Source organism: Notolepis coatsorum, assembly GCF_963971535.1.
Source record: "Notolepis coatsorum genome assembly, chromosome: 4".
Taxonomy (NCBI): domain Eukaryota; kingdom Metazoa; phylum Chordata; class Actinopteri; order Aulopiformes; family Paralepididae; genus Notolepis; species Notolepis coatsorum.
This window is the reverse complement of record NC_140168.1, coordinates 105045274-105060169: the sequence shown is the minus strand read 5'-3', so window position 1 is coordinate 105060169 and position 14896 is coordinate 105045274. Positions and strand designations below refer to the sequence as shown.

General features: G+C 43.6%; 1 protein-coding gene across 1 annotated transcript in view; it reads left to right on the top strand.

Annotated features, from left to right (window-relative positions):
- Positions 1-2462: 2462 nt before the first annotated feature.
- mrpl53 (mitochondrial ribosomal protein L53) overlaps positions 2463-14896 on the top strand; it is a 95225-nt gene continuing 82791 nt past the window's right edge. Inside the window, exons 1-2 of the mRNA XM_084312776.1 lie at positions 2463-2572; positions 12647-12759. Coding sequence (XP_084168902.1) covers positions 2478-2572; positions 12647-12759 — 208 coding nt within the window. The 5' untranslated portion in view covers positions 2463-2477. The remainder of the gene's footprint in view (positions 2573-12646; positions 12760-14896) is intronic.

Sequence of the window (14896 nt, the reverse complement as noted above, 5' to 3'; positions counted from 1 at the left end):
ACCCTCCTCTTCATCTACAGAGACCCTCCTCTTCATCTACAGAGACCCTCCTCTTCATCTACAGAGACCCTCCTCTTCATCTACAGAGACCCTCCTCTTCATCAACAGAGACCCTCCTCTTCATCAACAGAGACCCTCCTCTTCATCTACAGAGACCCCCCTCTTCATCTACAGAGACCCTCCTCTTCATCTACAGAGACCCTCCTCTTCATCTACAGAGACCCTCCTCTTCATCAACAGAGACCCTCCTCTTCATCTACAGAGACCCTCCTCTTCGTCTACAGAGACCCTCCTCTTCATCTACAGAGACCCTCCTCTTCAGCTACAGAGACCCTCCTCTTCATCAACAGAGACCCTCCTCTTCGTCTACAGAGACCCTCCTCTTCATCTACAGAGACCCTCCTCTTCATCTACAGAGACCCTCCTCTTCATCTACAGAGACCCTCCTCTTCGTCTACAGAGACCCTCCTCTTCATCTACAGAGCATAATAATAATGCAGGATTTAGGAAGTCTTTATTTGGCATGCAAACGACACACACACATGTGATGGGCGGCACACACACACAGGAACACACACATGCAATTTTTGTGTCGCCTAATGCGATTGAGTCTCTGCGATTAACCCATCCCGTCCTCCTCCCCCCCGCCCCCGAGGGGCAGCCGGGAGCAGACAGGGCGTCAACGTGAGCCGCGCCCCGGGGACCAATCCAAGTGCTCCTGCCCGTCTTCGTCAAGGACGCCACAGCGTTAGCGATCTGTTGTTGTGCATGTTTTTCCATTGGGTTTATCTTATCGGGGGGGAAACCCTTACGAGCACGGGGAGAACATGCAAACTCCACACAGAAAGGCCTGGGAGATACCCCACCTGGGTGCCTGGCATCATGGAAACCTGGTCCCCAAGCGGGAATCGAACCCTGGACCTTCTAGCTGTGAGGCGACAGTGTTACCACTACTAATGCAAAATGGACAATAGAACACTGGAATTGGAGAAAAAAAATTTGATGTTCAAACGGGGACTGACTTCGCATATAGACTAGGCATTTACAGCTGTTCCAATGTAAACGTGCCTTCTTCCTCCGTGGAAGAATACTAGGAGACAATACTAGGAGAGAATACCGGGTCTCTGAAGTCGGACCCGGTGTGCCAGGCCACACCCGCGCCTGGTGGGGTCCCGGGCCGGCGTTATGCTAATGTGGGTTGGATTTATGGACATAGTGAGTGTTATAGAATCGTCTGCTGTCTGAGAGGAAATACAATGTGGGATGTTTTTATTCATTTATTCAATGTTCTGTTGTCTTAACCTTTGGTCTCTGAATGACACCACTAAACACAGATCTAAAAAAAAATGTCAGGTCAAACATCCATATAAATACAGGCATACAGTCAAATACAGTCAAATCAATTAGGGATTGTGGTTTTAAAATAGAGCCATGTAAGACTAATAAAACATTTATGATGATGATGATGATGATGATGATGATGATGATGATGATGATGATGATGATGATGATGATGATGGTGATGATTGTGATGATGATGATGTTGATGATGATGTTGATGATGATGATGATGATGATGATGATGATGATGATGATGATGATGGTGATGATTGTGATGATGATGATGGTGATGATTGTGATGTTGATGATGATGATGATGATGATGATGATGATGATGATGATGATGATGATGATGATGATTGTGACGACGCTAAACCAAACTGGAGGGAACCAGTCATCAAGCCACCGCTACCATAATAATAACATGTCATATATTGATTTGTCAAACGTCCAGTTGTAGGACCAGGACCACCCTTTTGTTCACATTTGGATTGCAAAGTGGACCTTTAAATAGCTGAATTACTAACTTCTATTACATGCTCAGTAGTCTAGATGGAAACATAGAAACATGTCCCATGGGGTTTATTTTTAACCCTTTATTACACCTATCCTGAATGAAAACCCGAAAAAGAAGAAAAAGAAAACAGCATCACTTTTGAAGTTAACAACATATAGAGACAAATTTAAACATTTCCCCAAACAATAATTATTGACCCAAGGAATTCAGTAAAATTGTTATTTTTAAGATTTAAACACATCTTGATTCTATCTCAGGACAAGAAAATGCGCAAAAAAAGCTGAAAATGTTTAGATCACATCTCTATTTTCCCACTTTACTCAAATGTAGTCCATCAGATGAGATCAATTTTGGCTTAATATTGGAAATACAATGTTATGCCCTAAATATTGTAGATTTTGTGTAAACAATGCCAAAAACGTGGAAGACTAATGTGAAAAGACTCGTTCGTCCTACATAGACAAATTAACACATTTTCCTATACAATTTGAAATCCAGTGAAATATGTTTTGTTCAAAAAGCACAGTGGGGTGTTTACCCTGTCCACTGCCGCCCCCTAGTGGCCTCCTGGTGAAGCCGCTCCACTCTGCAGCGTCTACACACACCGAGGAGAAACAACATGGCAGCTTCCAGGCGCTCGGTGGTTGTGCTGAAAGCAGTCAAGAGAATCGCGGTGCAGTTCTGTCCGTTCGGGTCCAATGTTCGTTCCACCCGGTAAGAACTGTGTCAGTGGTTTACTGTGTGAAGCTGTGTCGTGTGTCGATGGGAAGTTAGAGACCTGGATGTTATTATTGATCTGAAGCATCAGAGTCACAGAGCCATCTCTCAAGGTTGTTGTCTGCTGATATCAATACAAAGAATACATGTGTGCAAGTGGAAGATATAGAGTTGTAGAAAGAGCGTATGTGTATGTATGTATGTATACTGTGTGTGTGTTGTGTGGTGTGTGTTGTGTGTGTGTGCTTGATTGATTGATTGATTGATTGAAAATTGTATTAACAGATTGCAGAATGGGTACAATACAGTACGGCTCAATACACACACAATTGTTAAGGGGATGGAGACCAGAGAAATACTTTCGTCTTGTTTACATCAGGGTCCCCCATTTTCAATTCATCATAACATAATATGACATACATGATATAAAAATCGAATCTAATCATCTAATCTAAACTAATCATGACATGTATGACATACAAGACATGCAAATATACAGTACTGTTAAACAGAGATCCTAACAGTAAATATATACATACGAGGGGGACGACACTGTACATTAGGAGGGGGGGTTTGGACATTTACGGTGGCCAGTTTCGAATTGCAGTCCCCCGTAGGTGTTCTTTAAGAGCGGTTTTGAAAGTGGGTAGTGATTCTCATTCCTTTACAGCTTTGGGTAGGGCGTTCCACATTGATGTGGCATAATTGCGAAACGTGTTTAGTCCCTTATTTGAGCCGAGCCGAATCTGGGTTTCAAGTTTTCAAGAGGACCATGGTTCGGTTGTTTGGTCCTCATTATAGTTCGGTTTGCGTTCACACCTGTACAAACCAAACTGACTATCGATCTAAAGGGACCATGGTCCACTTAAAGGGACCATGGTCCACTTAAAGTGGACCAAACAGAGTAGGTGTGAACGCGCCCTAACTAAGAAGGTTAGTGTTCTCTTTAATTTCTTTGCGTTTATCAGGAGTTTAGTCATAATGTAATTTTAGAGTTAAACATTCCTCTAGTACCATATTATGGTTTTCAGTGATGGGGCTTCCCTTAGTTTTGTTTACATGACTTTACTTTACTTTGGTTGCGCCTTCCATGTCTTGACATTCACATGTATTTAATGTTTTCATATTTCTCTTCCCTGGCTCTTCAGTCAAGCCCAATATGGCATGTTGGCATCGCTAGCATCACTTTTGCACATGGCTTTAAAGGAACACGCCAACATTATAGGAAACACGCTTGCCGTCTTCTCCAGAGTCAGACAAGAAGACAGATACCACCAATTGAATCTCTGTGCATTCAGTAGAAAGCTATCTGGCTGTAAGCTAGCCTAGCTTAGCACAAATTAATGGAAGCGGATATGAACCAGATAGCCTAGCTGGTTAAGTCAAGTCAAGTCAAGAGTTTTAATTGTCACGGCATACAGGTATACAATGAAATGCGGCTGGTCTTGCCCGCGACGATGTGCAATACAGTGGTACAACATATAATAGAATCCAATAAAATACAGTGGTACAACATATTAATAGAATCCAGTAAAAAACAACAGTGCAATAAACAGGTACATGGTGTGCCATCTCGGTATCTGTACATAGTATTTACAGAGCATATAGGACATGTTAGGTAGCTTTAGTAGTGCAATACACTGTTCCTGATGTTATACTAATTTAAAGTGGCCTTTCCTCTGGCCATAAGTGTGCGTGTGTGCGGCATGAGTGTTAAAGTGGCTGCTAGTGTGTGAGCGTGCTCAGCGTGCGTGTCGTGTATGTGCTTGTGTGTGCTTGTGTGTGGATAGTTCAGTTTCTGTGTCTCTCAATGTTCATTGTTCAAGGCTCTGATGGCCTGGGGGAAGAAGCTTAGCCTAAGCCTCTCCGTCCTAGTAGCTGGGGTACGCAGGCGTCTGCCTGACCTCAGCAGCTGGAACAGGCTGTTATTGGGGTGGTGGGGGTCTTTCATTATCCTGCAGCAGGGCTGTACGTTAACTTTTTTTGCACATAGCACTGGTGCTACAGAGGTTGATAGTTTTGTAGCACAGGCCAAAATCTTGTAGCACAAGTATAAAACGTGTTATATTTGTAACAGTCACAAATGTGCCTATTGTATTTGTGTTATTTAGTTGCAGTGCCATGTTTGGCTGTCATTTAGTATATCGCCATGTGTTATTATTACTATGATACTCTCATATGCTATTTTCAATTAATATCATAAACAACATAAGGAATATTAGCATAATTTTGAGTGGACTGAAGGAATGAGTCAGCGTTAATAGTTTTAAATGCAAATAATTTATTGAAACATAGAAGTGGGGTCGGTTGGGACACACACACACACACAATGGGGGACCCTGATGTAAACAAGACAAACGTCTTTCTCTGGTCTGCATCCCCTTAACAATTGTGTGTATTGAGCCGTACTGTACTGTACCTAGGGGTGGGAATCACCAGTTTCATCATGATACGATACGATATCGATTCTTTGGACAACGATACGATATTTGCCGATATCACAAAGTCTCTCACGATACAATACGATACGATTAGATTCAGGTGCCTGCGATCGATATGAGATGATATCATATGCCCATTTAACACAATCAGTTATGAGACTCGCCACAGGATTTTCAAAATAAGAGTATCGATATGAATCGATCTTATTACATCGCATCGATCCGATTCGATTGTTGATAATTACATCGATGTATCGATCTGGATCGATGTATCGTCCCACCCCTAACTGTACCCATTCTGCAATCTGTTAAATAAAGTTTTCATTCATTCATTCACACACACTGTTTCAACTCACCACCCCCGCATCATATTGTAGTCTAGTCTGTCTTGAATGAATGAAAACTTTATTTAACAGATTGCAGAATGGGTACAATACAGTACGGCTCAATACATACAATTGTTAAGGGGATGCAGACCAGAGAAAGACGTTTGTCTTGTTTCCATCAGGGTCCCCCATTTTCAATTCATATAACTTCCACTCCTCTCGAAACTTGTTTATATTTGAATATCAACATTATCTGTCCATCCTCAGTTTACTATAATATACTCCTGTCCTGACTAGTGACTTCATCATCTTTCCAAATGCACGCACACACACACACACACACACAGGGAAGGGGAGAGAGTGCCCCCCATTTCCCTTTCCCCAGTCCACACTGTGTCTGCTGGCTCTGCCTCTGATCAGGATTAGCTTGTTAGCTTGCTAACGTTGTGGTGATTGTAATGGTACATAAACATTAATTTTGGGCGATGTGCGCATAAAGGAATGGCGACGGTGCAAAGCATGTAGATGCATTTGACCCGTTGCGAGAAAAAAAACACCACAGACTTATTTCGGGACGTGTAGGCGCACTGCTGTGTTAACGCAGCAGTGCGCAGCCAACCGACCAACGCGCTGCTCTGCTTGCAGAAGGCGCACGGATAGGGCGGATATGACTCGTCGAGTTGTCACAAGAGTTTTTTCAAAATAAGATTATCATATGCACCTGAACGTTGCTAGCTTTCGGAGCCTAGCTGGAGCTGCGCGTGGGCAGAAATGAGACCCGCTACAGGATTTTCAAAATAAGAGTATCTATATGAACTGAATCCCTATCGCACCAGTGCTACTGAAGTAAATCCATCCATCGCACAGACCGCTGTTGCTGTAGCACGTGCGATATATATGTCGCACTGTACAGGCCTGTCCTGCAGGCTCTGGATTTGCACCTCTTGTTGTATAGAGCCTGCAGGGGAGGTAGCGCAATACCCGTGGTACGCTCGGCTGAGCGCACCACTCTCTGTAGGGCCTTCTTGTCCTGTGCCGTGCTGTTCCCATACCAGGCAGTGATGTTTCCGGTCAAGATGCTCTCTACAGCTCCTGAGTAGAAGGACTGGAGTATCTTCCCCGATACTCTGAACTTCCTTAACTGTCTCAGGTGGTAGAGGCGCTGCTTCGCTTTCTTTACTACTGTGTCTATGTGTGTTGACCATGTCAGGTCCTCTGAGATGTGGACCCCCAGGTACTTGAAGCTGCTCACCCTGTCCACGGTAGCCCCGTTAATCATCAGTGGTGTGTGTGTCTCCTGCTGTCCTCTCCTATAATCCACGATCAGCTCCTTGGTTTTACCAATGTTCAGGAGCAGGCTGTTGTCCTGGCACCAACGTTCCAGTACCTCAACCTCCTCTCGGTAGGCCCTCTCGTCGTTGTCCGAGATCAGCCCCACCACCACCGTGTCGTCGGCGAACTTCACTATGGAGTTGGAGCTGAACTTGGCCACACAATCGTGTGTGTAGAGTGAGTACAGCAGGGGGCTTAGAACACAGCCCTGGGGGGACCCGATGCTCAGGGTGATGGTGTTGGAGGTCTGACCCCCCACCCTGACCGCCTGGGGTCTTTCACTCAGAAAGTCCAGTACCCAGGCGCTCAGGGCGGAGCTCAGACCTAGCTCGATCAGCTTGTCCACCAGTCTGGTGGGGACTATGGTGTTGAACGCTGAGCTGTAGTCAATGAACAACAGTCTCACATAGCCCCCCTTCTGACGGTCAAGGTGGGAGAGAGTGCTGTGCAGTACCTGGGAGACCGCGTCGTCAGTGGACCTGTTTGTCCTGTATGCAAATTGCATAGGGTCCATATCACTGGGGAGAGAGGCACAAATGTGGTCCTTGACCAGCCTCTCGAAACATTTCATGACCATAGAGGTGAGTGCCACCGGTCTGTAGTCATTTGGGCATGTTGGGGAGGGTTTCTTCGGTACAGGGATGATGGTAGACATCTTGAAGCAGGCAGGGACTACTGACTCCGCCAGGGATTGATTATATATGGCGGTGAACACCGGGGCAAGCTGGTTTGCACAGGACTTAAGTATGCGTCCTGTTATACCATCTGGACCCGCAGCCTTCCTGGTGTTCACCTGCATAAATGCTCTTCTCACACTGTGTTCCGACAACGAGAGAGCGCCCCCGCCCCCCCGCGTTGCCCCCCCCCCCTCCACAACAGCCGGTGCGCCAGTGACGTCACTAGCCAGAGGGCTAGCGGCGACACTGTCTACACCGAACCGAGCGTAGAAGGAGTTGAGTTTGTCCGCGAGAGAGGCGTCGTCGCTCCCCATTTCGGGGGCGCTGACTTTGTAGTCAGTTATTGTCTTCAGTCCCCTCCACAAGCCTCTTGTGTCGTTTTGTGCCATTTGTGTCTCCAGTTTCTCAGCATATGTCCTCTTAGCAAGTTTAACAGCCTTGCGCAGAGTGTAGACTGAAGCCTTGTATTCTTCCATATTTCCTGACTCTCTGCCCAGGTTATAAGCCGTGGTGCGTGAGTTCAGGGCTGCTCTAATAGTACTGTCCACCCAAGGTTTCTGGTTTGGGAAAACCCGCGCCTTCTTTGTGAGGACAATACCGTCTGCCACAGTTGCTATGTAACTCACAACGGTATCAGCGTACTCGCTGACGTCACTGGCGCTTCCTTTAAACATGTCCCAGTCTGTATCCTCGAACGCATCACGGAGCGCGGCCTCTGATTCGTCAGACCACTTTTTTGTCTCACGTGACACGACGACGTCACGCGATCTCTGTTTGTATGCCAGCGTTTCCGTTAGCCGGTAATTACCGGTATTTTACCGGCAAAATCTGTTTAAGTCCGACATATTTTATCTCTCCGGTCTTAATGTCCGGTGAAAATAATTCCCTGAGTCTAAGCACAATTTGATTATTTGAATTGTATTAAAATAGGCTAAAATTAAATAGCCTATGCGATGAACGAAACGATCATTACATTTGTTTCCTCGTTGCTTCTAATAATGACAACGACGTTGTCGGCGAGAGCTTAGTGCTGGTGTGCGGACTTTTCTGAAGCTGTAGAGCCGCAGTACCAGCAGTACAATGCAATATTCCAGCAGTACTCCAATTCAGCCATTTTCAGCCAATGTTGGGTGGGGGGCGCTGTTGTGCGGTTCCCAGAAAAGAGCCAATAACAGCTGAACAGCTTCTCTGCAGCGCCATACTCTTTGCAAATAAGTCGTTGCGAGGTGGAGAGAGTCGTCACGCAAACCCACGATAATGTTGCCGTCTCTCTGCTTTCTCAGTTCTTCGCTTGATATAATTAATACAAATGTCCAATATAACGGAATTCGTTAGCTCATAAAAATGTGATTATAACAGACTGCTGTTTAGTGTCGGACCGACTGCGTATCGGTCTATTTTATTTCAAGTCAGCAGCAGCACGGAGTATCGAGGGACTTATTTTATTTGGAATATATTAATGACTGTATACGTGAAGTTGAACATTATGATATGTGTGACGTGTCTGATACAACGAGGTGAAGCGATGTCGACTCGAGATTCATTTGGGGGTGCGTGTGACAGAGCTGCTGCAGCGGGAGCTTGATGCTGGTAGCGTATCGCACTAACTTGAGAGGCGAGAGATAGTAATTTGATTCTGCAAATCAATTTCTCATTCTTCGCTTGATGTAATTAATACACATGTCCAATTATAACGGAATTCGTTAGCTCATAAAAATGTGATTATAATAGACTGCTGTTTAAAACTCTGACCGGAATATCTCGAATATGTCCGGTGATAGAAATCTTGCAGGACACTCAGACCGGCACGAATATGTTCTAACGGAAACGCTGTTGTATGCTGGGATTAAAAAAATGGAGTCGTGATCGCTCGCGCTCGCAGAGCCCATCAGTCTTGTAGCCAGCTTTGAACGGGGTGTAACAGTGGTCGAGTGTGTTTCCCCCTCTTGTGGAGCAGGCAATGTGCTGAAAAAAGGTCGGCATCACTTTTTTCACTTGGTTGGTGGTATTGGTGGTATCTGTCTTCTTGTCCGACTCTGGAGAAGACTGTAAGCGCGTTTCCCCACAATGTTGCAGTGTTTCTTTAAGTCAGTGGTTCCCAAACTGTGGTGCGCGCACGCCTTGTGGTGCACGAGCGCCCTCTAGGTGGTGCGTGACATGAAAAGGCTAATGGTGGTAAATGTTTTTTTTTTTTTTTTTTTTTTTTTTTTACAATACAATTTCATAAAAATCTTAGTCAAACCTTTAGTATTATGGATATTAAACATGCTGGCAGAGTACATGCATCCATGTTGTCGTGAACATTTTAATTAAATAAAGAAATTCCCTATCCATAGTCGCCGTGGGAAGAGATAAAATAAAAAATAAAATCTGTGCACGGAGACCAGCAATAATTTTTTCTAACAGAAACCCATTGGGGGGTGCGTCAGCTAGGTCGGGAGGTGACAAGGGGTGCCCGGCCAAAAAAGTTTGGGAACCGCTGCTTTAAGTAATACGCCAACATTATAGGAAATGGGGAAAGCTAGGCTAGCTGGTCCGTATCCGCTTCCATTCATTTGTGCTAAGCTAAGCTAGGCTATCTTGCAGCCGAGTAGATTTCTACTGAATGCACAGAGAGGAAATTGGTATCGTATATCGTCTGACTTTGGAGAAGAGCTTATTTCCCATAATGTTGTCGTGTTCCTTTTTAACGAGCCATTTTTAGGACCTGAAAGACTAATGTAAACGTCTTTGTCCCCACAATGTGAAGAAAATTAATAAGACTAAATTTAAACGTCAAGGTTTGACTTTAAACAAAAATATGTTGTATGAGAAACACTACAGCCCGGACACTACGTCATATAGTATGAATACTATGAATAAACCACCTGGTAACATTATATTTAGGGTTGGGTACCGTTCACCTGTGAACGGTACCCTTTTTCCTGTACTTTAGTCTAAAAAAATGTAATATACCTACCTCAGTTGTAAAAAATTAGTCCAAACTTCTAATTATTTATTATCATTATTATTAATTTAGAACAATTTGTTAATATATATATAATATTGCAGCGAGCGTTGTCTGCATCTGGCTTTGTAAAGTGTAACCACACTTGCCATTGCCCCGACTGCTTTGTTGTTGAATCAAGTAAAATCCTAAGTAAGCCTGTAAAAGATTCCTGCTTGGGGACCAGGTTGCCGTATTGCCAGTAGGGATGCACCGATCTGATATTGGTATCGGTATCGGCCGCCGATATCAGTAAAATAGCTGGATCAAGTCTATATAAAAAAAAAAAAAAAAAAACGATTTTTTTTAATTATTATTATTTTTTTTATAAATAAAATAAGAAATAACCATTCAGTACATTTAGTTTCACTAAGTTAGGAAAGTAATGTTTTAAGTCAAGCCTGATGTTGCCTTGTTGCACAAAAGAATGATCCCAGTCTGTATGCCAGTGAGGCATACAGTTTATTAATTGAATGAATGAAGTTTATTTTCTGTCTTTGTTTACAACAAATCAAAAACACACTTGTGATCCTTTACATTTTTTTTTTTGTAAACACATTTTTTAATTTTTTTTGACATGACATAAAACTAGACACACAAGCATTAACAGTGAATATCCACAATAAATCACAGGATTATACATTCCAGTATTTGAATCAATATAAATGTAGTTTACGAGATATATACATAATACTTGCAATACAATACATACATATGCTCTTGCTCGCTCTTCTTCCCCCCCCTCAGGACCCCCCTTGGATAATCCATCCATTATTTCGTTTCTAACCAAGGATTACAATTCATATGCTAACCTTTATTCTCTCCACCACTTCTAACCAGATTGCAATGCTGGCTTCAAACAAATCAAAAACACACTTGTGATCCTTTACAATTCTTAAAAACAAAATATATATATAAAAAAAAAACGTGGATACATTTATTAAATTTTTTGGGGGGGAAAATTGGACAATGGGTACCGGATCGGTATTGGCCGATACCCAAACCCAGGTATCGGTATCGGGACTGAAAAAGTCTGATCGGTGCCTCCCTAATTGCCAGTTACCCAGGCGGGGTATCTCCCGGTGTTGAATGTCGGATATTGGCGTATTGGCTAGACATCATAACACAGACTACACAGTATATAGAATGAAGGAATAAAAACGCTGACATAAACAGGACCCGTGTATCAAGGAAGCAACACGTTTATTTTGTGAAAGGTTGCTCTCTTGATATACACACTCAGCTGGTGTCTAATCAGTCCATCACTCAGCTGGTGTCTAATCAGTCCATCACTCAGCTGGTGTCTAATCAGTCCATCACTCAGCTGGTGTCTAATCAGTCCATCACTCAGCTGGTGTCTAATCAGTCCATCACTCAGCTGGTGTCTAATCAGTCCATCACTCAGCTGGTGTCAATGAGTCAATCATTCCCCGGGATGACGGGAGAGAGAGCACACTCTCATGGTTGTCAACACCGGGCTTCTCTGTGTGGAGTTTGCATGTTCTCCCCCTCTGTGCTCGCAAGGGTTCCCCCTCCCCCGATAAGAGACACCCAATGGAAAAACATGCACAACAGATCGCTAACGTAAGGCTGTCCCCGAACCCTGTTTTTGGGATTCGAACTTCGTCAGGGTTTTTTGAACGAACGTTCGAACCTTCGTTTTTAATTTAAAAAAAAATCTTTTTTTTTACTATCCTCAAACTAAATCCTCGATTTGAATAAAGTGATTAAGCTGATTAAATTAGTATTTTTTTTTTATTAAATCAACTTTCCAGACCCAGACCCAGCCCAGGGAGAAGCCCCAGCCCAACTAACTCAATTAAATCAACTTTCTTTAATGAATATAACTCATCAGTTTCTTTTAATACTATAACATTAGTGTAGCCTAATCTTTATCTGCAACTGTGAAGAAAAACCCCATTGGTTTAAACAGAATTAATAATAAAAAAAAATAAAAATAAAATCGAATGTTGATTTAGAATTCGAATGCCAACGTAACGAACGAAGGTTCGAACGTTTGGGCTCAGCCCTATAACGCTGTGGCGTCCCTGACGAAGACAGACAGGAGCACCTGGATTGGTCCCCGGGGCGCGGCGCTCGCTGCAGCCCATGTCTGTCTGCTCCCGGCTGCCCTTGGGGGGGGGAAGGACGACGGGATGGGAAGTGCAGAGAGAACATTTCATCAGCGACTCAGTGCATGTGTGTGTGTTCCTGTGGGTCGCCCATCGCATGTGTGTGTGTGTTAACAAATCTGCATGACAAATAAAGACTTCTTCTTCCTCTTCCTCCTCCTCTTCGTCGCTCCGCAGAGAGTTCCTGTTCCTGGTGGGCTCGGAGAAGGTCCGAGCCACCAACATGAACTGTGAGGTGACCACCACCATCAGACACGACCGCTCGGAGCCGCTGGTCGACATCACCTTCAGTGAGTATCCAGCGTCCGCCGGTCAACCCTTTCACTGCCACACGACACAGCCGGTTAACCCTTTCACTGTGACAATACAGAAGGTTAGCCCTTTGCTATCGCACAGCCGACGGCGATGCTCCATCATTAGCATCATTAGCTCCGCGGATGCTGTGATTGTGTGATAGTTGTGTGATAGTAAAGGGTTAACCTTCTGTCGTGTGGCAGTGAAAGGGTTAAATAGGGTCAATGGTAAGCGGTGTGTTTATATAGCGGCTCTGAATCAGAAAGGTCTTTATTGCCGAGTCGTTTTCACATACAATCGTAATTTGCTTTGGTCGTTTTCGGTGCGACATTAATTAACGGACAGACGATAAAATAAAAACGTGGGATCAAATAAAATGCAATAGGATCTAAATGAAGATGGAAGCACAATAGAATAGAATTAGGCATAAAAAAATATTGTTTGTTTCCTGTTGGTTGTCAGTTTAAGGCATGGGTAGGTAGGGAATTTATTTTATTTTATTTTTTTATTTTATTCTTTCCCACAGCGACTATGGATAGGGAATTTCTTTATTAAATTAAAATGTTCACAACAACATGGATGCATGTACTCTGCCAGCATGTTTAATATCCATAATACTAAAGGTTTGACTAAGATTTCTATGAAACTATTCTTTTTTTTTTTTTTTTTTTTTAACACAATTACAAGTAGTTTATTTCAAAGCACTCAAAATTGACTATCTCAATTTGGACCTATTTCTGAATCGCACAACATTTTCGGCATTTCTGAAGAATCTCCTCTGCCCGGCACAATTTTTTATTTATTTTTTTATGTACAGTTTTTTTTTATTTTCCCTTTTCAACATGAAACAAGACAACACAATACAATAACAATACTAACTAGACAATTCCGCGCGGGGGAAATTGTGAAAGTGTGGGTGACGCCTGTGCACCGCCGGCCAACGGGGGAGAGGGTCTCTCGCGAGTCTCTATGACAAACGGTTCAAAGGATACAAAAATGGGGCGCGGCCTAAGGATCGGGGGAGTGGTCAACATAGACAATTTTTGCATTTTTCCGGGTTTTCGGACTTTTCCGAATTTTTGAACTTTTCTGGATTTTTGATGTTTCCGAGTTTTCGAAGTTTTCCGAGTTTTAGGATTTTTCCGAGTTTTCGGGTTTTCAGACTTTTCCGAGTTTTTGAACTTTTACGAATTTTTGATGTTTCCGAGTTTTAGGATTTTTCCGAGTTTTTGAACTTTTTCGGATTTTTGATGTTTCCGAGTTTTCGGAATTTTCCAAGTTTTTGGATTTTTCCGAGTTTTCGGGTTTTCGGACTTTTCCGAGTTTTTGAACTTTTTCGATTTTTCCGAGTTTTCGGATTTTTCCGAGTTTTCGGGTTTTGGGATTTTTCCGAGTTTTGGAACTTTTTCGATTTTTCCGAGTTTTCGGATTTTTCCGAGTTTTCGGGTTTTGGGATTTTTCCGAGTTTTTGAACTTTTTCGGATTTTAGATTTTTCCGAGTTTTGGGATTTTTCAGAGTTTTTGGATTTTTCCGATTTTTTTAAAGGGGGTGTGGCCTAAGGGGGCGTGGTCTAAGGATCGGGGGAGTGGTCAACATCGACCAATGAAAGGTGGTCAACATCGACCAATGGCACAATCCGCAAGTCTCTACGACAAACGGTTCAAGAGATACACTGAGGGGGTGTGGCCTAAGGGGGCGTGGTCTAAGGATCGGGGGAGTGGTCAACATCGACCAATGAAAGGGGGTCAACATGGACCAATGAAAAATGAAAGAGGATATCCCTACTGAGTACAATGGCACAATCCGCAAGTCTCTACGACAAACGGTTCAAGAGATACACTGAGGGGGTGTGGCCTAAGGGGGCGTGGTCTAAGGATCGGGGGAGTGGTCAACATCGACCAATGAAAGGTGGTCAACAGGGGGAGTGGTCAACATCGACCAATGAAAGGTGGTCAACATCGACCAATGGCACAATCCGCAAGTCTCTACGACAAACGGTTCAAGAGATACACTGAGGGGGTGTGGCCTAAGGGGGCGTGGTCTAATGATCGGGGGAGTGGTCAACATCGACCAATGAAAGGTGGTCAACATCGACCAATGAAAAATGAAAGAGGATATCCCTACTGAGTACA